This window comes from Parasteatoda tepidariorum, chromosome 3 (genome assembly GCF_982258835.1).
Source record: "Parasteatoda tepidariorum strain Cologne lab strain chromosome 3, Ptep-v5.0, whole genome shotgun sequence".
Classification (NCBI taxonomy): Eukaryota; Metazoa; Arthropoda; class Arachnida; order Araneae; family Theridiidae; genus Parasteatoda; species Parasteatoda tepidariorum.
This window is the reverse complement of record NC_141757.1, coordinates 117,343,781-117,366,957: the sequence shown is the minus strand read 5'-3', so window position 1 is coordinate 117,366,957 and position 23,177 is coordinate 117,343,781. Positions and strand designations below refer to the sequence as shown.

Below are 23,177 nucleotides of genomic sequence, written 5' to 3'. Positions count from 1 at the left end.
ATAAGATTAAGTTTTAGTTTAATGTACTTCAACGTAATTTCCTATGAAACTTCTCATTTTGACTATATTTTAGGAAAAATTTCTTACATTTGCAGTCAACTTACATCATGAACTAACAAATAAAATATTCAAACTTTTGAGACTGGACATCAATTTTATCCCTTTTCGACCCCCTCAAAACAATTTTCTACCATATATAATTTAATTTGAGCTCAAAGATTTATTTAAAACATTACACGTTCTCAGAAACGCACAATTATAAAAATGCTTGGAACTAAATTGAATGAGAGGAAGTCATAACTTTAAAAATTCCAATTACTTAGTTAGAAGTTAATTGAAATAAAAGAAATATTAAGCTGACTTTAATGCAATTATTACTTAATATTTCGTGATGGGCTTTTCAATTACAAAGTGCAGATGATATAACAGCTACTTACGACTAATATTCAATATCATCTCCTGACTATATCCTCGTCCTTCATCGTTGAGGGCAGAACATCTGTATTTGCCCGCATTACGCCTTGAGAGTCTCCTAAAATCGATCGTATCTCTTAAAAATAAAGTATCGCCACTGACTGTTTGAGATTCATTGTGAGATAGTGGTAGATCATTGAATTGCCAACCAATTTTCAAAACTGGTGGATTGGCAACAATGTCACATATCAACCTGATGAAATCATCTTCTTTTGGCATTCGATCTTCTTCTTCTTTAATTAGTCTCAGAGACACTTGAGGTAAGACTATTAGAGTAAAAAGAGAAAAATAATTTTTTTAAACACAATCTTAGATAGAAATAAAATTAACATGCAGAATGGTGTTAATGTTTAAGAATGTAGAAATGGAGAAAGAAAATTTAAATTATTCTGGTATACATTTTTCGAAACTAAATTATTATTTTTTCTAAAATTTAGACGCCATTTTATAATCTTCATCGATGCAACTTTTTAAAAGGAATATCATCTTAAAGTTAATGAATTGTCCCTGATTGATTGATATTGAGATATTGATAGATCATTGAATTGATTACCATTTTTTACATCTGGTGAATTCGCACAACCAGTTATGATTTTTATGACATATGGTCAGCTTTTTTTTCTTAGTCAGTCTTAAAAACACTTGAGTTAAGACTATTAGAGTAAAAAAGAAAATGAAAAAAGAAATCATTTATATTAAAATCATTTTCAAAAATATAATCAGCATTGAAACATTATTTTTTTTCAAACGTATCATCTATTTTATAATAATTTTTCACGGTAGCTTAGTGGTTAAAGCACTAATTTGTCATTGTGAATAGCAGGAAAAATTTCATTGTGAATATTCCAGCTTAAGACCGAGGGGGACCAGCTTGACTGGAGAGCCAACCACCATGATCCTTCTAGCCCAATGCGGGCTGTAGTGGGAAAACTTTCCTTTTTTTATCATCTGATATGATAAAGCTTCTTAAAAATTAGGGGTTGAAGCGGCAGAAGGGGTAGCGTAGTTTGATTTAAGTTCCCAGGCAAATCCAAATTGTTCACTATAACTATACACTAATCAGAAGGCCATACAGGAAAAAAAACCAACCGTGATATCGCAACATATTTCAGTAAAAATGTAAATTACAATTTCAGTTGAAAACTAATTAATTAACAATAACACTAGAGAAGAAAATACAAATTAAAAAACATTCACATCAATTACAAGGTTTACAAATTTGTATATTAAACAAAGAGAAAGCTTAAAGTGATTCACGAAGTTGAAAAGACAAACATTTTCGACACAATTTACTTTTCATTATAAATTAGCGAACACTTATTCCAGGAAAACAATGCATTTTGTTGAAAATGCATATTTACGGGAATAAGTGAAACAATTTTATTCACTCCTTCTAAAGATAATATGACGAGTTAGCAGCTTTTTAAAAAATGAGCTGCACAGAATTATATGACTTCACTAATTGCATTCATTTTTTTGAGTTAAATCATCTAATTCTTTTAAATGTATAGTAGCAAAAAATAATCAAGAAAAAGTTTAAAAGAAAGCATTTTTATCGCAAAGTATTTTGGAATAGGTTATGTTTTCTTGCTCACAAAACATATCTATTCAAGTAAAAGGAGAAATAAACACTCAAGAATGAGCAATGGTACATTTTTCTGACTTTCTGCAGTACAATAACTGCCACCTCATTAGTCAGACTTTGAACTAAATGGTTCTTTCGTATTTTCACTTAACATACGCAAATCTTGGTAACAAGAATTTGTGTTAAACTTCTTTAAATTTCGGAAATTAAAAATATAGTTTTACAAGAAATTAGTAAATTACCAGAAGATAAACTACGACCCGTAGGAGAAAACTTTACGACACGTATTTTTAGGACTCTACAATAAATTCAAAGCGTGTTCATTTGAAAATTACAAATCCATTATTGGCATTAAAGTTTATTAGAGTTATTAGAAAGGTAAATAAGTCAATCAGGTTAAAAAAAATAATAATGTTTAACAGAGTACAGCAAAAGTACAGAAAAATTAAATAAAATAAGTATAAAAGCTTTTTTTTTCCTGTTGACAAAAAAAAACTAATAATTATAATGTATTTTTCTTACGTCGACATTATTGTTTTCTTTAAACCTATAGTTATATATATAAAAAAAAACGAAAATTGAAAATTAAAACTTAATAAAGAGAATAACTTACTTCAATTTTAAATTTTGGAGATATCTCTATTTATTTTGGTATTTTCTAAAAAAACAAAGTCGTGTGAGGAATTCAGATATCATTACACTGGCCTCAAAGACTGTGAACGCAGTTTTATTTAAAATAAATAAATAAATTTCTGGTTCTCGTCATCCTTAATTATGTTTTAGAATCTGTAAGCAAATTATTTTTATTTCATACAATTATGCTCAGATATTTCAAGCCACTTATAGGACTATCAGTGTAATACTAATTACCAATGGCTGTTATTATAAATAAGTATTTATTATCAGTGATAACCAGATATTTTAAATACCAAATTTGTTTTGGTCAGTATGATCTCTGATGCTGAGCAGGATATTTACACTGTAAAAATATCCGGATCAATCTATGGTGTAAAATACTAACACGTTCTGCTCATCATCCATTTCCCCGTTTTCAGGAAAATATTATACCGTAATATTTACTGTATTTATTTAGAATGATTCAGTGATTTAATTATAATTATTACTGCAAACATTTTGGTACACCAGATCATAAGTTTCACAATATGTTCCAGTAAAAATTTAATATGAGGTAAAAAGTACTAGTACCCTAAATGCGGTACTCTTTACCGTAATTTAATCCGGAATGTTTTTTAATGTAAATCTGATCTGCATCCAAAATTCAAGTATTAATACGTAGCTTATAATTTAAATCCCAATACAAAAAACGTGAGATTTCCTGCTTTAAGCAATAACGACATAAAGAAAAATAATTCATGTTTTCATTACACGGAGAAGAAAACCACAAAAACTTCCTACAGCTAGCTCTGAGGCACCCATGATACTTTAATACGTTTAAGATTAAAGAAACTGTAACACTGGATTTATTTTACGTCAACACAGCCCTTGTGAGTAACGAGCATTGTACGAATTGACCAGTCAACATGGGATTCCATACTGGGTCAATTTCATTTTTAGAAATTCTATGATACAATTAGAAATATGGTCATTTTCAACTAAGGAAATAAGTAACGCCTACCTACGTGTAATATTGAACAAGTTTATATCCTCTGGTTCAACTTTCTTTTTTTAGCAATTCTATGATACAATTAGAAGTAATAATATTAATAATATTCATCTATAATATTCATCTTAAAATATTCATCTTACGAAACAAGTAGCACCTACCTGCACGCATTATTGAGCTGAGAAAGTTCATATCCTCTAGTTCAATTTCCTTTTGATAGCAACTCTATGATACAGTTAGAAATATGATAACTTTCAACTAACGAAACAAGTAATTCCTACCTACATGTAATATTGAACAAGTTTATATCCTCTGGTTCAACTTTCCTTTTCTAGCAACTCTATGATACAATTAGAAATATGGTCATTTTCAACAAAAGAAATAAGTAACGCCTACCTACACGTAATATTGAGCAATCTTATGTTCTCTACATGACTGTGATATAGTTTGGGATTTTCTGCTCTGCAGACGAGAGGGGATTTGTGGTATTGGAGTTTGGGATGAATGCGTAGGACAGAAGAAGTGACGTTGTCATGGACGGTTTCAATATGATCCGATAGAAGAGTTCCATTTAGCCACCACGTGACTTTGGCTGAAGGACGAGACCCTATTGTTTCACAACTCATCTCGACCACACGTCCTGCTGAAAGTGCTGATACTTTGCTTGTTATCTTCACAGTTAAGGGATACACTTAAAAATATAAAGGGAAAAATTCGTGTTCATTTATTTTTTTCTTAATTACTGCCAAAAAGTAAACAAATATATCTGCAAGAATTAGGAATGGAAATACATACTTTTGTTTTACAATTAAAATATTAAACATTTATATTTGTTAGTGTTTTTGTTAAAAAAAAAATCAAACATTTGTTGGTATAATTTTAATATCCTTAAATGTTTCTAATTTATGATTTACTTTATGAAAGATAAAAAGAAACGAACATTAAAATAAAAATTATAAAAATAAATTTGAAAAAAAAAACAGTTGAAAAATCATTTTTTGGAAATGTTAAAATATTTGTATGGAAACAACGTGAAATTGAAATGTCTATTTTATTTGGTTTAATAGGTTATAAAGATAGATGTCATAAATTTACTGAGTTTTGAGCTATTAACAACAAGTATAATATATAACGGAAATTTATAATTTAAAAATTCAATAAATTTTTTAACTATTTTAATTTAGATTAAAGAAAATTTTAAAACATATTAAAAGACACATGTAAAAATAAACTACCCTACTTTTTAATTGGCTTGAAGTAGTTTAAACTGTCGGATTATAACATAAATTATCAGCTTTAGTTCAATACAGTTTATGATCTATTTAATATAAATTCAATGCATAAATAAAATTCCAGCATTAAAAAGCAATCGATAAATTAAAATTTTTATTTAAAATGAATACAATTTATACTTACAGTATAAATCTAAAATTATTGTTCTTGTAATTGGAAGGTCTAATTTTGTATTTTGAACCTTACAATGGAAAGTAGCAAAAAGATCTGCTCTACTAATATTTGTCAGTCTCATTTCATTTATCACATTACCAGATACTTTCTTAAAAGTGTTATCCCACAACTTGTTATCTTTCCACCATGTCACATTGGGTGATGGATAACCTATTTAAAAATATACATGGGTGAAAAGCAGACTATAACTTTATCAATTATTTCAATGGGATTATAAATTATTATATAACGGTTACTTATTTTTTTCTACTCTTCGAAAATAATTCTAGTAAAATTTCTGCATTGTATGGTAATCACATTTCTTGCTAAAAAATGTATCTGTATAAGTATGGAAATAAAAACCAAAATATGTGGGGTTTAAAGCATTACATTTAAAAATTTTTTACTTTCTGTTTAAATGTTCTGTTTAATAATGTTAATGTTCTGTTTTTTAAAAAAATCTTTTTTTCAGAAATATTGTTCTTATTACCACGCATTCAGTAAAAATAACAAAACTGAAAAGCAAATTTAACCGAATAAATTTATTTTTATGCCATGCTCTAAGATATGTGATGAAATTACCAAATTTTGCGAGATTAATCAAATTTAATCACATATTATAACAGCTATGTTTTATTATCAATTTTATTAAAATCATTACCAATGTGCGTTGGTTGAAATTACCGCGCTTCTTGGTGTTTCCATGGAGCCAGAAACACGACAAAATTTACCATTTTCAGCTAATTTTGACTATACTATTTCTCTCATTGTATTAAACCATGCCTCATACTGCATTTTGCTCTATCAGTTTTTTGAAATTATATTTTAGCTTTCATTTTATATTAATTTGTTATATTATTATATAATGTTATAATACTGTTATAATACTGTTATATTATTACATTGTATTAGTATTATAATATTATTATTACATATTACATATTATTATAGATGTTCATTACATTTTAGCATCAGCATTAAAAAGACAATAGTTGCTATGCCACTTTTTCCGAAATCTAACATGAAGCACTTGTGTTGCTTTTTCAATGACACGGCAGAATAGATATGTAGATATGACTATAATGTACTATGTTATTAAAAAAAGTGGAAAAAAACATTGAAATTTGAGTATTAAAAGTTTTAAAAATCGCGTTGATATATGCTGGAAGTTTTCAATCGAAATAAATTAAGTACGAAATAAAATAACTAAGCAATTATTATAAACTAATAGAGTATAAACGATTTAAGGAGCGTGTTTATATATGTTGGAAGTTTTCATGCAAACGAATCGAATTCAAGGGAAAATAAAAATATTTTCATAGAAGTTGATGAAAAGAAATCAGAAATTATTTTTGATTTTTTTCACACAGTTCTTAGAAATGTGCAAATTTCATGGAAAATAAAGTCCTTTTTCATAAATCTTTTTTTCCTTAAATTTCTTCTCCATTTTTGAAAAAAAAAAAAAAAATCTTTGCTAATTTTGTTTTCAAACGGTGGGTAAAAGACACGTAATTTTTCCAACACGTGTCCCATGTGTTTAACAAATATAGTCTCTTTTTTTAAATTACAATTGAAGAAAATTTTCTTGGAAAATAATGCTTTTTTTAGAAATGGTTAAAACGATACTGAGACTGAAACCTAGCGAAATAATAACGTTTAGACTATAACAATAATATTTTAGTACTCAACATATATGCATTAAATTAAAATGTACTAAAAATATCGTATTTTTATTTATGCTGCCAATTACTCAAATTTAAAAGAAAACTTTAGGGTGACTTAAAGTAACTGCAACACTCAATTTCGTTTAAATGAAAACTTTTATCTGAATCACACTGTCAACTAAATTAATATTTTGAAATGACGTTTTTCAATTAATCAGGAATTTAAGCAACGATAGAATAGGGAAACAAACTGAAAGATATATGAACAGCTTGAACGAGTTAATTTTATCCTCGCAGAAAAGAAATATAATATAAATTACTTTAGAGACAAATGAGAGAAAATAAATCACACAAAGAGATACATTTATTTTCATTTACGCCTTTTAGCATTTGATTAATTAAATAATTATGTATCGAATTTTATGAATTCATTTTGTCTTTATCATTATTTTGAAGCTCTTTATTTAATTTTAAAATAACGTTTACGATTATATTAATAATTAATTGCAGTTTTTTAAGCCAAATTTTTCAAAATATTTATCCAAGTTAATTCATTAAGGTATTTTATATTGAAAATAAGCTTAAAATTACTAATTCCATGAAAAAACTTCTTTTGCCTAATATTTTTGAGCTTTATTATAAATTTGGTAATACAAAATTATCATGATGTCTCACAAATAATTTCAATTTCTTCTAACAAAAATCCAGGTTTTTAAATATTTAACGATTTCCAGGAAAAAAAAACATTAATAATTAATTAGAGAGAAAATAAATTGAAACAATTGATATTTTATTAACACATGATATTTAAAAAAATTATACAATTTCTATATAAAATTATGAGTACATTATATATGAGTGTTTATTAGCAAACAATTTTTTGAGCAAATTTTTTATACATTTATCAATAAAAAATAAATCCTGAAAATGCTACTTTCGTTATTTCTGTTTTGAATGAAGTTAATATATTATAGAAATATGAGTAAACATTTCCTACTATCAGAAAAAAAAAGTCCCTGTGATTAAAAAATATATTCATGCAACTTTTGTAACTACGACAATTTTGAAATAAATCACTTAAAGAAGGTTTTCAGGCGTTATTTTTGTCAAAAAAAGATAAAATATATGTTTACAATAATTTTTTTAAGTGATTCATGAGTATAAAAAGTCTAATACCTTTTTGAGCTTCGCACAACAAAGAAACATCTGATTTTTCCTTGTAAGGCCCAGCAACATCACTCACTTCTTGATCTGAGTCATCACGGATTATCACTTTTTTGGGGGGTACTAACAAACACACAAAAGAAGACAAAAATTGTGAAATATAATAAAGCAAAGAATCTCTCTCTCTCTTTCTCTTTTATATGTGTGTGCATGTGTATGCTTAATAGATATAATGATTGCACTCTATTTTAGTATTCATTTAAATATGCAAAAATTTTATGTGAAGATCATGTTCTCAAAATATTTGCATTGTAATACCATTCTTCTTAACATCTTACTAAAAATGTAACAAACTTGTTCGATATTCTGGTCTAATTTGAAGCAACATTCTTCAGAGCAATGTTCCAAATGGGCGAACTTTATTCACTTTTAAATTTTAAGCATCATGAAAAAGATTTAAATAAACATTTTACTTACCAACTACTATTAGGCTAACTTTCTTGAGTTCTGTAGCAGACCACTGGTAGTCTACTCTGCAGAAATATGAACCCGTGTCCTCTTCTTTTAATTTGTCCATCTCCAAGTAGAGATCATTTCCATCCACGTGAAATTGGACTCTGTCACTATACGTCTCGTTCTTCATGTGATAGGCGTCAATTAACTTTCTGTCACGTGCATCCAGAGTATAAAGTGCTGTGACGCCATCATTCTTGTACCAGAAAATAAATTCCACACTGTCGTCTCGTCTTTGTAAAACATCACACGGCATTTTGGCACTACCATCCACCAAAGCCTCAATGACTGTTTCGGGCATCGCTGCAAAACAGTGGGGAAAAATATTGTTTTGGGCCGTATAAATGACGTGAACAAAAATTTAAGCTTAAACAAATAAACTTTTAATTTTCTTACTTGTTTTAGGGACAATTTTCACAAGTTAACTAAGTTGCGTTCGATCCATTAACAACAATACCGCAGCAAAAATGCATGTGATGTTAGTTCTAATAAAGAAAACGATCATTGGGAAATTCTTCACCGTCATGGAAAATATAAGCGATATAGACAACCGCACTTAGTAAAGATCATCAAAGCAAATGGAATATATCTTGGACACTTATTTAGATCGTAGGACTACAATCCCACAAAGCTTTTAACCTTCCAAAAGCCAATTGACACTAAAAATGAATAGACGCTCCTTCAATGCTGTACTCGATTGTACACAATGCGCTGGTTCATTGAATACTAGAAGTTTAACAAACAATACTTTATTTAACAATAATAAATAATCAAATCAAACTCTTTACACTATTGCAATGGTAGTCACGACTGGCTCAAATAAGAGTTCAAGAGCAACTGACTAGTTCGAAATAATTACGACAGATGGCGTTTCACTTAAGACCGAACATGCCGGCCCCTTGAAATATTTAACATATTTCAACAATGACTAATATGCATTGAAACTACAAGAATCACAATAAAATTATTAGAAATATTTGATTTCAATTAATAGAATAAAATTATGGATTGTAGAAAAATATTTGTTTCAATATTAAATGAATGCACAATTCCAAATTTAACGGAAATTATTAAAATACAATGATACAATACAAATATAAACTAAAATTAATTCAATGAGATTACAACTATTACCAAACTATTTATTGTCCTCAATGGGTAAAATACTCAATTTATGAATTGGTCTTTTAAATAAACCATTAGGAGTTCGCTCTAAAACAACCCTAACCGTTTCATCTTTGCCAGCTATAGTTTCTTCAACTCTACCAATTATCCAAAGACAAACTGGAAGATTATCTTCCCTAACTAGAACCATTGTACCAGGGGTAACATTGTCCTTCGAAAATTCCCACTTAGTACGTTCGTGTAAATTAGACAAGAAGTCTCTTTGCCACCTTTTCCAAATATTTTGAGTCAATTTTGTAACTCTTTCCAATCCAGACGATCTGTTATTTGGAATTTGAGTGATTTCGGGCTCTATGGGAGCAGTTATTGGACGCCCTATTAAAAAATGACCCGGCATCAGAGCGTTCATATCATTTGCATTTGTAGATAATGGGGTAATTGTTTTAGAGTTCAAAATTCCCTCTATCTCCGTAACAAGGGTCAAAAATTCCTCAAAGGTTAGCTTTGAAATTCCAATCTTTTTAAAGCGGGTTTAAAAGGATTTCACTGCTGCTTCCCAAATGCCCCCGAAATGAAGGGGCCCGTTGCGGTATGAATTTCCCAGTAACCTCTTCAGTCGGAACAAGAATTAATTGATTAACAGATAATCAATTAATTCTTGTTCCGGGGATTGAGACAAACTATATAACCGTTTTAACTCGTTCTGAGCTCCACAAAAATTACTCGCATTATCACTCATTAACATAGAACATTTTCCCCTTCATGCAAAAAACCTTTTTAATGTGGCAATCAAGGCCTCATCTGTTAAGTCCGAGACAATTTCCAAATGTACTGCCCGTGTGCAAAGGCACACAAAAACTGCTACATATATTTTTTGAAGACTTACTTTTGTTTGATTCTTTTGCTTGACAAAAAACGGGCCGCAGAAATCTAAGCCTGATTTATTAAAGGTGAACTCAGGACTTAATCGATAAGATGGAAGGTTACCCAATAATTGATCAATAGCTACAGGTCTAAATTTAAAACAAGTAACACACTCGTGCACTATTTTTCTGGCAAGATTTCTTCCGTGAATTGGCCAAAACCTTTGGCGAACAGAATTAAGTAATGCCTGGGGACCAAGATGCAAATCTTTTAAATGGAGATACAACATAATTAAGTATGTAAGCTTATGTCCTGCAGGCAAAATAATGGGAAACTTAGCATCGAAGCTTACCTGCGAGTGGGCCAAGCGACCACTCAACCTCAATATTCCATTTGCATCTAAAATGGCGTTAAATGATTTAATCTTACTCTTAGAAGAAATTGTACCCTTCTGAATATCTGCAATATAAGAAGAAAATTCATCCCTCTGCACTTCTCTAATAAAAAACAATTCGGATAATTTTAACTCATCCGTCGAAATCGGTCCCGTAGGTTTCCTTGTTGAGATGTTTGCATTTCCTACAAACCTGAAAACAAAACCTAAGATTCTGATTAGTTTCATATAACTATTGCTTTTGTTCAAAATATCAATTATAAAAGTGTTTTTCTCAAAGACAGTAAAATTAAGATCAGAATTTATCTTGAGTTCAGCCATATATTCATAGCTGGAAGAAGGAGAATGTTCGAATTGCTTATAGTCCTCAGTCTTTAAAAAAGAAGCGCCATGCCACCAAAGCTCAGAGTTTGCGATTTTGTCTGCAGTAACACCACGCGAAATAAGGTCAACAGGGTTGCTTTCAGAAGGCACATGTCCCTATTTAAATAATCTAGGGATTTCTTGAATCTTGGTCACTCTATTCGATACGAAAGTTTTCAACAAACATGGATCAGTTCGTATCCACGCCAAAGTTATGATTGAATCCGACCACTAGTAGACATTCGGTATATCCATTTGAAGAGCTCTTAACAGTTTTTGTAGAAGTTTGGACATTAGTTCAGCCGCCAATAATTCTAAACGAGGAATCGTCAACTTTTTTATCGGCGCTATGCGTGACTTGCTGTACAGTAAGTTACTAGTCACTTTATTCAATTCATTCTTACATCGTAAATAAATCGCTGCACCGTATGCTCCTTGCGAAGAAGCCATGGATTTAAAAGGAGGTAACAGTTCCATTCGCTACACAGCGGTCAACTTTAATGTCTTTCACACAGAGAAGAGAGGAAGCATACTTCTCCCACCCCTTAACCTTGCAGTCTGGCAGTGACTGGTCCCAGTCGAGTTTTTATAGCCAGAGCTTTTGCATAAAAATTTTGGCCTTCACTATCACCGGCCCCAAGAGGCCTAGAGGATCAAACAGTCTTGAAATGCACGCTAAAACTGTTCTTTTAGTACAATTCGCCAGATGAGTGCAATCTGAAATTGAAAATTCAAACAAATCTGCATTTGGGTTCCGTATCACACCGAGAGTCTTAACGTTGTATTTAATATCGAAATGGTACTCTTGGTCTTCATACGGTAAGTTTTTTAACAAGGACAGTTCATTAGATGACCATTTGTGTAAATCCATGCCACCCCGATGAAGAAGGTTTATTAATTGATTCTTTAACTCTAAGGCAGAAGAAATATCATTAGCCCCGAGACTACATCGTCCATACAACGATCATTTTGGACGACACGAGCTGCAATGGGAAAATCCTTCCCTTCATCAATCGAAATTTGTCTTAAGACACGCTTTGCCAAAAATGGAGCAGAGGTAGTACCATAGGTAACAGTACAGAGCTTGAAAATTTTAGCTTCTTCATCTTTATTCAATTTCCACAATATTCTTTGTAAGTCTCGTTGATTTTCATCAATTAAGGCAGTGCGAAACATACCTTTAATATCAGCCGTAAAGGCTACAGGATGTTTCCTATATCTGCACATAATTGAAAATAAATCATCCTGAAGCACACCTCCCTTCATTTGTATAGAGTTAAGTGATTCACCACTCGACCACAAAAACGACACGCAACTTTGTGGTAGTTTTGTCAGGGCGATGTACGCCAAGATGGGGAATATAATAACTAGCGTTTACATTAATATCGGAGTCAACTAATTGCATATGTGCTGAATTTTGATATTCAAGCATTAAGTCTTTATATAAGTTACAAAGTTCAGGATTAGAGTCTAACTTTCTATATATATTATTCAATCTCTTTAAAGTTAGTTTCTTTGAATCACCTAAACATTGGGGATCCTTTTTGAGTGGCATTTGAACCACGTATCTACCACATTCGTTGCGATAATGAGTTCTTAAAAAATGGTTTTCACAATATTCTTCTTCACCAGTAAGCATATCTGACAAAACACTTTCGATTTCCCAAAGTTTCTGAAGAGAATCTTCAATTATTTTCAGAGGTATGTGTTAAACCACGAAAGGAATTTAAATTGTTCTCATGAACCTTACCTGTTGCTATCAAACTGAAAGCAAAATTTTGAAATAACAAATTAGGAGAAACTCTGGTTTTTCCTTCCCTTATAATACCATAAAAGAGCTCAGCTCCTATAATCATGTTTATTTTACTCGGTATCTCAAAATTTGGATCAGTTACTAACGCACGATCAGGAATTAAATGCTCACTAATTTTAATAGGAGTCGATGGAATCAAGCCCGTAATTCTAGGAACTACTATTAATTCAACCTTCAAAGGAAAAGATAATTTCTAATTACAAATCAAAGAAGTCGCCTTCCACTTAACATTCATTTTATTCTCTTCCAATCCACTGACAGAGATGTTTATTTTTTCTCGTTTCAACTCCAAATCAAAACAAGTATCAGAATTTAAATAATTCGATTGGCTGCCATTGTAAAACAATGCTCTAATTAAAACATATTTATTTTTAAGAGATCTCCAGATGTTAATTAAGCAGTAGATAGAAGAACTAATTTATTACTATTTAGACTACGAGTTGAGAATGCGTGGGAAACGCTACTCTCTTTCGATTTTTCCGAGTCAGCAATTTCACCGGCTTCAGAAATATTACTCAATAAATTTGGTGCGAGGGTGGGGCATTGTTTTGGCATATCTGAACTTAATTTAATTGTCTCAAGTGGGCGAGGATTATATCTATGAAGTAAATCGTGATGTTACAGTTACAAAATTGACAACAAACTTTCGAAAAACAATTAGAAAGTTTATGATTACTAACAAAACAATTAATGCAAAGCCTTAATTTTTAAACTTCTACAAACCTTTTTAAAGGGGAAAGATCCAAAAATAATGGACAATTATGCAGTTCATGCGGTTTTTTACACAACAAACAGTTCAAACTAGACTTTAGAATAAAAGATTAACTTTTATTTACGAGATGGAGTTTCGATTTATTTGGCTTCACACCTTGTAAATTCTTTAATAACTGAGCTCTTTTATGAAGAAAGTCCAAAACCTTATCCCATTCGGGCAAATCAGAAGTTGTTAGAGACATTTCGAATTCCTTACCTGTATTTTTATCTACTTTTTGTAGAATAATATTCATTAGCAATTGATGACATAATTCGTTACTTTCTAATTTCAAAAGATTTAAACCTCTTAAATTACGGTTTAACACATCAATAAGATTTCTTATGTCTTTAAAAGAATCATACGATAACTTTTCTAAGTTCAAAATATTAGAAATATAACTATTTACCACAATACGCTTATTCTCATATCTATCAGTTAAATCTTTTATCAAAGATTCAAATGAATCTTCACTAGTTTCTATATGTTTAGCATCGCCCTTAAGCGATGATCTAAAATAAATCAACTTTCGTAAATCAGACAACGAAGAATTATTAGATATCAAACTATCAAATTGTTGTTTAAAGCTTGACCAATGCTCAACTTGTCCATTAAATGTAAGCAAATTAATATCTGGTAACTTCAAATTCATTTTAGCTACAATAGAATCATTGCCTCTAACTTCATTATGTTGAAACTTAAGTATAAAGGTTTGCAAGCATACCTTTATATGTTCTATAAATTCTTCTAAATTGTCCGTTTCCGCTTCAAAATTGGGCAAATCTTTTTCTTCGAGGGTGGCATAGCAATCCAATTTTAATTTCTCAAGTTTATCACAAGTATCCAAAACGTTTTCTAATTTGCATTGAAGCCGTAATAGCTGTTTCGGCTTTCTCACGAACAAATGTCACTAATTTGGTTAGTCGACCTTTCAAATAACTCTTTCTGCGACTAATCACAGTTTTTTCAGATTTCTTGTCTTCTTCACCACTACTGTTCATTATGAAGAAAACGAAATTAAACTACGCATTCCACAACAAGCCGAAAGTTCGAAAGTACGACGTCTCCGACTCGACGGACCAATTTATTATGTACACGATTGTACACAATGTGCTGGTTCATTGAATACTAGAAGTTTAACAAACAATACTTTATTTAACATTTGTAAATAATCAAACCAAAATCATTGCACTATTGCAATGGTAGCCACGACTGACTCAAACAAGAGTTCAAGAGCATCTGACTAGTTCCGAACAATTACAACAGATGGCGTTTTGCTTGAGACCGAAGAAATGCCTTGGTATAATGTTAGAAATATTGGAAAGCAATAAATATGACTAATTGGCATTTAACAGACTTCGGTGGGGAAACTCGTTGGAATGGACCCAGCCTACTCCGAACTGTAATGCAAAGAAGAAGGAGAAGTTAGAACAGAAGCAAATCAATCTATCAAACTTTTTTTAGCAAGAATTTGGTCGAAAGAGGACCTAGCTCTTTCACAGTCAACTGGTTGCAAAAAGAATTCTTTTAATTGAGAAAGAATGTAAAACTACATGGTTAAAAAACCGTGGTTTAACGGGTTAGTGAAGACATTTTGATGATTGGTAAAAAAAAAAGAAACATTTTTCTCTAGCAGAAGATAAGTGGCATTTTGGGGTTATGATGATGCAATCTATGCCATGTGATATTTTGCATCTTTGCATAATTTTTAGAACTTTATATATCTGCAACTAAAAATAATATATATATGCTGGCATGCTTAGTGCTGGTACTTTTAACCGTAATTTGATACAAAATTATTTTGTGAAGTGTACTTAAACTATTGCTATTGTAAATTTTATGTGTCTATTGTTATTCTAATTTTTATATCTCTATTACTATGTGTCTAATGTTAATGTGAATAATATGTGACTATTATTATTGCAATTCATGTTTCCATAATTTATTTAATTGTTACATGTCTATTGTTACTGTAGTTGTTATGTGCCCATATTTTATTATAATTCAAGTTTGGTGGGTTTTTTTATTTGTAAAATATCTGTTGTTATAAGAACTGTTATGAGTCCTTTTCTGTTTATTTTTATGCCTACATTATCGTGTAAAATAGTATACAGCTATCGCTGTGTTTAAAGTGGCTATATGTTAATTGTTTTTCTATTGCCACTGTTATTGTGCATTTGCGATGAATTGTGTAAAATACTATATAACCATTGTAGTTATGGAAATGTTTGTCATTTTTTTAATCTTTTGTTTTGTTTTAGAATCTATACAAAAATATAATTGATCAATGAAAAGTTTAGTGTTGTTGATTTATTTTATTTTAGAATTAATTTTTATTTTTTTTCCTTTTGGGAAATTAGGATAGCAAATTCCTCTTAGACTTCATATTCCCTTTAGATTCTCAAATTGTCATCGGAATTTCTGTAACTTACTTTAAACTAAACTTGTTTTGGTAGATAACGTTTGGTACTTAACGTTCTTTCAAATAAAAGAGTTTCGAAATAGCTCTGAGAACTGCCTTTCTAACATTAATGTAATCTTCCTTATACAATAAATATTATTTCAAACTGAACAGTTAAATATTGATAATCAATTTGTAATCTACCATTTTTTTTAGCGTTAAAAATTATGAAAAAGTAGGTGACTAATAAATATTATGATCATAAAACCTTTAATTTACATTTTGATTTGCATATTATGAATTTTTCTAAAAGTCGATAACTTGATTCATCCATTTTAAAATTTAAGTTCATGAAAATTAGTAAATAAGCATGAGTTGTTATCTAACTAATTTTAATTATCTTTTGTAAAGAACTTAAAATATATTTACACTAATTTGAAAATCGGCATACAAAATACAAGGCACTATCTACTACACTAATTAAGAAATGGCTTTGTTTCCCATTTTAAATATAAAGTCGCATTAATTTTCGTCGCGGAAATCAAAGAAAAGCAAATTGCTAAAGCATTTTCTATTCATGTACGAAACTTGAATTTTAATTTTTGATTTTCCACAGACTGTGAAACACTTCAAAAGCACTCTATTTCTCAGAAAGAGACGCGTTTCTTTTAACAAGGAAGAAAAAAAAAGAAGTCTAAAATAATGCGTTCCTATTTATACTTGCGTCGAAATAGAAGTATTGAAATTTGTTAAAAACAATCGAAGATATTAGACTTCTGAAAGCTATGCTTTTAAAATACATAAAAGGAAAAATATTCATAAAAATAATAATTGACAGCTTAAACTGGATAATGCTTTCATACTATTACAATTATGCTTACTGCATTGTAACTGAGATTGGAGAAAAATATATGTTAAAATAGAATAAGAGTATTGTATTTACTGCTTTTATTGTTTTTGTTAACGTTGTCTTAAGATAACGCTTGTTTTCAGGATTATTTTCAATAGTTATTTTTAAATATTTAAGTATTTTTTGAATGCAAAAAATAGGCGTTTTCAAAGATGGGAAAAAATTAAATATTAAAAAATAAGTAAAAGGAAAAAAATAACAATGAAAAACTGGTGACTTTGCTAGCACTCAGCAAATTAAAAAAAAAACAAAGTAAAAAAATGAAACAATGATAAACAAAAAATAATAAAACAGAAAAATATGAAACTTTTAATTTTGTTTTTTTAAGTAACTTTTAAATATATTTAGAATAAAGGACATTAAATTTTTTTAATATTAAAATATTTTTTGAAATAATTGAAGAAATATATCCCTTTCGCTTACCCTTCTTTTAAAAAGTGTTCTAAGTAATAATTTGTTTTCAGAATAGGAAGTGAAACGTATAACTTTGACTCAAATCTTCTTTAGATTGAAATTTTTAATTCTGCTTTGTGTTTAAAAAGTTCTTTATCTGGCTCATAAGCTGAATTTTCAAGTTAAATAAAAAAAAATTTCACATAGTTAACAGTAAATTTTATTACTATTGTAAAGTAGTTTAATTGTAAAAAGTTAAAAACATTGACAAATGAAATAAAAAAATGTTTTATACTATTTTAATGAAGTAGTTTAAAAATTAATTTTAGCACAAGATTCTATATTAAAATGTCTTAGACTTTGTGTTTAATAAATAAAATCATTTGTAAAATTGGAAGGATGTCTTACTTAAAAAAATATATAAATTTATTTTGTATCTCTTTTTATGTTAAATCTTCATATTATTAATAAGAGCAATGTAATTTGAATCAGATCACTTTTTAAAATAAATATTTTAAATGTGTGGCAGTTGTTTTGAAACTTACTAAAGCATTACACTCATTTAAATTATGACAAATCAATAAAAATTATATACATTTGATTATTTGAGCTCTGTGAAAAAAAAAATTGTGCCGTATGTTAGAATATCAAAATCTCTAAAGTTTTAATAAAATTACGTAATTTATCTTTAATATTTTTAGTCAAATTTATACATTATGTGGTCCTTATAGTGCATAACATATTATAATCGAAGGCTGGATGGCGCAGTTGGATTGTCATCGGCCTTCTGAGCCCAAGTTTGCGTGTTCGATCGCCCGCCCGGACACCGGATTTTCGGGATGCAGAAATCCGGTGTCCGGAATTCTGCATCCCGAAACTGAACTTCAGGATAAATAATTAAAAATTAGAAGAAGTAATAATTAATACTGAACTTCAGGATGCAGCAGAAATAATTAAAAGCAGAAATAATGAACGAGCAGAAATAATTAAAACTGAACTTCAGGATGCAGAATATGATTATGCGGCATGTAAAAGATCCCTGGAGTGCCTTATTGGCTCTTAGCAATTCCGGCAAAATTAAATTCCCAGTGCACTTTAGCATCCAAATAGAGTCTCGGTGCTGCCATCTACTGTGGCAGAAACTAGACGCCCAAATTAACATGACCAACGGTATCTCACTCATTGTGGTGGTCCTGAAAGAGTGGATACCACCACTGGAGAACGCACTAGGTCTTCTAATCGGCAAGACCGATTGTGCAGCTCATTGGAAATAAAATTAAGAAAAATATTGTAATCAAAATGTAAAAATATAATTGTAACATTCTAAGAGCACATGCTTACATTAATTGTTTTAATTTTTTGGGGATTACTGATTTGGCGTGATTTTTCCATTAAAATTAATATTTTTTGATTTTGTATTAGTTTTAATAGGCTCAAACAATGCAATAACTTTACAAACATTTGAAAATTTGATCATTAACATTATTTAAACTTCATTTTTACCAAATTATTATTAATATAAAACTATTTGCATTAGATGGTGTTGGCTAAAGATAATTAAAAATGAACTAATAGATAACATAACTATCAATAACGGTTGCAAAATCACAACGGTTATAAAAATAGCTTTTTAGCTGTTAAAAAGTGTTATTTCGTATGACGACGAAGCTTTTGTAGGTAATAGGCAGGTAAAAATTGACCATTAATCGGGTTCATCATTTTAATGAATAGGACTACATTGGAACACCTGCATGCTGTAACTGAAAACCATCTGATTTTGAGATGTAATGAAAACCTTCCGATCGTTCTCTTGTGGTGAGTTTTGAAAACAATACTGTTACATGAGTATTAGAACAGCAGTATAACATTTGCATGCTGTTCATGTAAATCGCCTACACTAATTTTAGAACATCCAGCAACGTTCTGCCAAGCAGTGTTGGACAAAATACCTAGACCTAAATAAGCAGTGACTGTGCATGCAGATGCCATCTAGTGGAGAGTTTCGGATCGAATACTTCTATGCGAGTATTAGAACACCGCTATAACATTTGCCTGATGTTAAAATCGTGAGCACAGCTTTTAGCACTCCATGCACAGCTCTGTCGTTTCGGGATAGAAAAAAAATACTTAATTCTAAATAGGTTGTGATTATAGCTGACATTAGTGGTAAGTTTTGGATATAATACAGCTACACACTCAACAGAGAGTTGTTGATGTAATGATATTTCTAATAAAGCATTTATATTTTAACAGTTCTTTATCTCACCACAAAATCGGCAAATAAACAAATGAGTTGTGTTAATAGTACCACTGATATTTTTTGTGACATATTTATATTTGTAAAGATTTTTATTTGTGTTTCAAATCAAGCTCTCTTACAAATGCTTTTTAAGGATTGATCGTCAGATTTAAATACTCTTCATTTGAAGACTGCTATTTCTAAAGATTTTATACTAATAATTTTAGAATGAAATTTGAGAAAAAGTATTAATTGCATGAAAGAATAAAACGAATATATATATTCAGGTGAAGTACTTCCATTAAAACAGCGATTCACAACAATAACTAATATGTTTAAGGCTTGAGTATAATAATACGGGATAATTTTACTTTCCTTTTAATGAAAGTCTTTTGTTCCAAGCGTCAGTTCAAAACTATTTAGAAGTATTGTGCTGTATGTACTAGGACAAATTTCCATCCTATTAATTTTAAGACGCATGATTTTTTTTAAAAAAATATAAGCAATAAATTCATGTTAGAACTCAAAATTTAAGTACTTCAAATAACAAAAATGTATTTCCTTTTACACACACATGAAACTTCCGAAAGTTTCTAAATGAAAATGAAAACAAAAGGATTAAAACATAACACAATCTGAAACAAGCGTTATTTTAACAAAGGTTACGGTTATTAATTTTCAGTACGTGTCAATGATAAATGTGGAGAAATCTTCCCTCCGTTTTTACGAACGCATACAAAACAATCATCAAACTACTCATTAAGACAATTAAATAAACGAAATTATATAAATGAATATTGCAACTTTGGCGTCAGCGTATGAAGTTGGGGATTACAGAGAGTGCATTTCAGAAGAGTAATTTTCTCCTAAAAGTACCCTTTATTATGGTTAAAGCAATATGTAAAGTCAGGGACTTTAATTGAGGCGTTGAAGAGGAAGTAAAGGAAGTATTTATTGTTAATTACTTCCATGCATACAAAGTTCCGCAATTATTATAGAAAAGCATAACAGAAAAAAATCTCTCATTTATATTTTGACTTTGAATTATACAAACAATTACCGGTTTGAAAGTATGGCCTGTGCTTCATTAAGTGCTTATGATAGACATTCAGCACAGAAATTGTGTGATTACTTTTACTGATTTTTGGCACATAAAGGCGGGAAAGATAGATAAGAGACAAGGATTAAGTTTTATGAAAGTTTTGATTTCTCAGTTCATGTTTTGAAAGTGATATTTTTGAGTTACAATGTAAAGTATTTATTTAGCGTTATTATGAATTTTTAATTCTTAAGTAGGGAAATATATTTGCTAGTTTTTTTAATGTATTTTAAGTTTCAGGTACTCAAGGATGATTTTGCACGTAGTTGTTAATTTTATTATAACACTTTTCATATCTGTTTCTAATTAATTGTCTGGGTTATTACTACTTCTTCAGTGTTGGAGTAACAAAGTAAGTAGCTGATTTCTTAAAATTCGTTAAATAAAAACAAAACTAACCAAGCTTAAAAGTTCAAATGTTAAATAGATGAATTACTACAATAATCGCTAAATACATTGTTGTTTTTATTAATAATTGAAAATTTAAAAAGCTTAATAGCATTCTGTAAGATTCTTGCATAAAATATCATAAAACTCTTACTTTCTTCTTCTTCTAGTTCTTCACAATCCTTAATTGAAAGCTTATAATCACTCACAATACGTTTCATAACAACACTCACATTACGTTTGCCAAAAATATTTCCTTTAAAAGTAGGATTGGTTTCATTTATAATATTTCCTATTTAAATAATTAACTCGACTAATATAAAATACGTTCAACTAATTATGTTTAGTTGCATGGGTATTTAAAGATAGAGTGGCATATAACTATTAGTAAATTATTATTTTGGTTATATTAGAAAAAATATTGCAAAAATTCAATTGAATATTTTAAAAATGAAGCAAAATGTTCTTTTTTTTTAATAAATTTACGCTGTAATTCCATCACAATTCATTTATAATACTTAAACTTATAATAAATTTAAAAGAAAAACCGAATTCATGTCATTTGTTAAAGTTCTTTGTTTAAAGAATTACAAAATTAAAAGTTTAGTTGTTTAAAAGATGAAATGCTACCTAATTGTATCTTACATTTTTATTTTATTAGAAATAAACAACTTTACCCCTAGTTAGACATTTCGTTGAAAACAGAGTTGTTTAAGTTAAACTGACTCAACTGAAAGACTCCTAGTTCCAGTTTTACTGGAAGGATCCAAAGGATATACAAAAGATAATTTGGGATCAAAATCCGGTCAAATAAAGAATAATTAATTGCTTGCAGTACAAGTACAGGTAATCATGCAGTACAGGTAAGAGCAAAATGTTGTTTTCGATACAATCTAATTTCAACAGTTAGCAGTTTGGATTATTTTAATTGATATTTGAGAAAATGTTTCTTTGATACCAATTAAATCAGATTTCAATTATAGGGTGTTTCCACGAGCCTCAGGATGCGTACTTAATTTGATACCAAACTATATTTATTTTATTTAAGTAATTTATTATTATCAGATGGCAATGATTTTCTCTAAAATATAATTATTTTTTTATGAAATTATTTCGAACACGCTGTTTTTACTGTCCTTATTGGCATGATCGGAAAAATATTATTGTTTTATACTTAATTGTATGTTATATGTCTTAATTATACTATCGAAACAAGCAAAAAAATCCCCTTTTTGTCACAGTTTTTTTAAATGGTTTATATTTCATCGATATACTTCTCTTTAGTGCGGTAAAATTGGACATTTTCCATGGAAAATCTAATATACATGATTTTTTTTTTTTTTTTGCAAAAAGCTTTGTTATGTTCTTATAAATGATACCTGAAAGCTTCCTTATTCTCTTCTGTGTGCTTATCCCTTTTTGTGGAAAAAAAGGTTGATTTGAAGAGAAAAATTTAATTTTTTTTTAAACAGACAAGTGAAGCATTTTGCCCTGTGTATTTTTTAGCGTTGTACTAAGTGAAACAATGTTTGAGACAATCGGACTGTTAGTTTAGAAATTATAAAGTTTTTATGAACAAAAAGTACAATATTGAACTTGTATTTATTCCCTGCATGAAAAGAAAGTCTGGTTAAATAACCAAACTGTATGGTAAGGATATTTCTGGTAAAAAAACATAATTATGGTTAATAAAACCATAATAAACGGTATTTAGCCATTCATTTGATTTTTTTCATTCATTCGTTATAAAAATTTACTGGAAATTTTGGTTTTGCAAATTATAGTTCTTATTACCGTACATTTAGAAAGAAATGCAAAACTGACAAGTAAGTACAACCGAATGAATGGTTTTATGTATTGTTCTAAGGTTTCATGATAAAATTAACAAATTTCACCATATTTACAAAATTTCATCTCTTATTATAAAACTATAATTTGTTGCTAATTTTGCCTAAATCAATGCTAATG

At 29.4% G+C, this 23,177-nt stretch overlaps 1 protein-coding gene across 2 annotated transcripts in view; it reads right to left on the bottom strand.

The window, feature by feature from the left end:
- The window catches only part of LOC107454880 (neural cell adhesion molecule 2), a 90,585-nt gene that overhangs the window by 18,266 nt on the left and 49,142 nt on the right, over window positions 1-23,177 (bottom strand). For both annotated transcript variants that reach the window (XM_016072219.3, XM_016072218.3), the window contains exons 3-7: window positions 8,435-8,773; window positions 7,970-8,080; window positions 5,100-5,300; window positions 4,084-4,374; window positions 438-740 (exon numbers count right to left, since the gene is read on the bottom strand). In XM_016072219.3, the coding sequence (XP_015927705.1) occupies window positions 438-740; window positions 4,084-4,374; window positions 5,100-5,300; window positions 7,970-8,080; window positions 8,435-8,773 (1,245 nt within the window). The remainder of the gene's footprint in view (window positions 1-437; window positions 741-4,083; window positions 4,375-5,099; window positions 5,301-7,969; window positions 8,081-8,434; window positions 8,774-23,177) is intronic.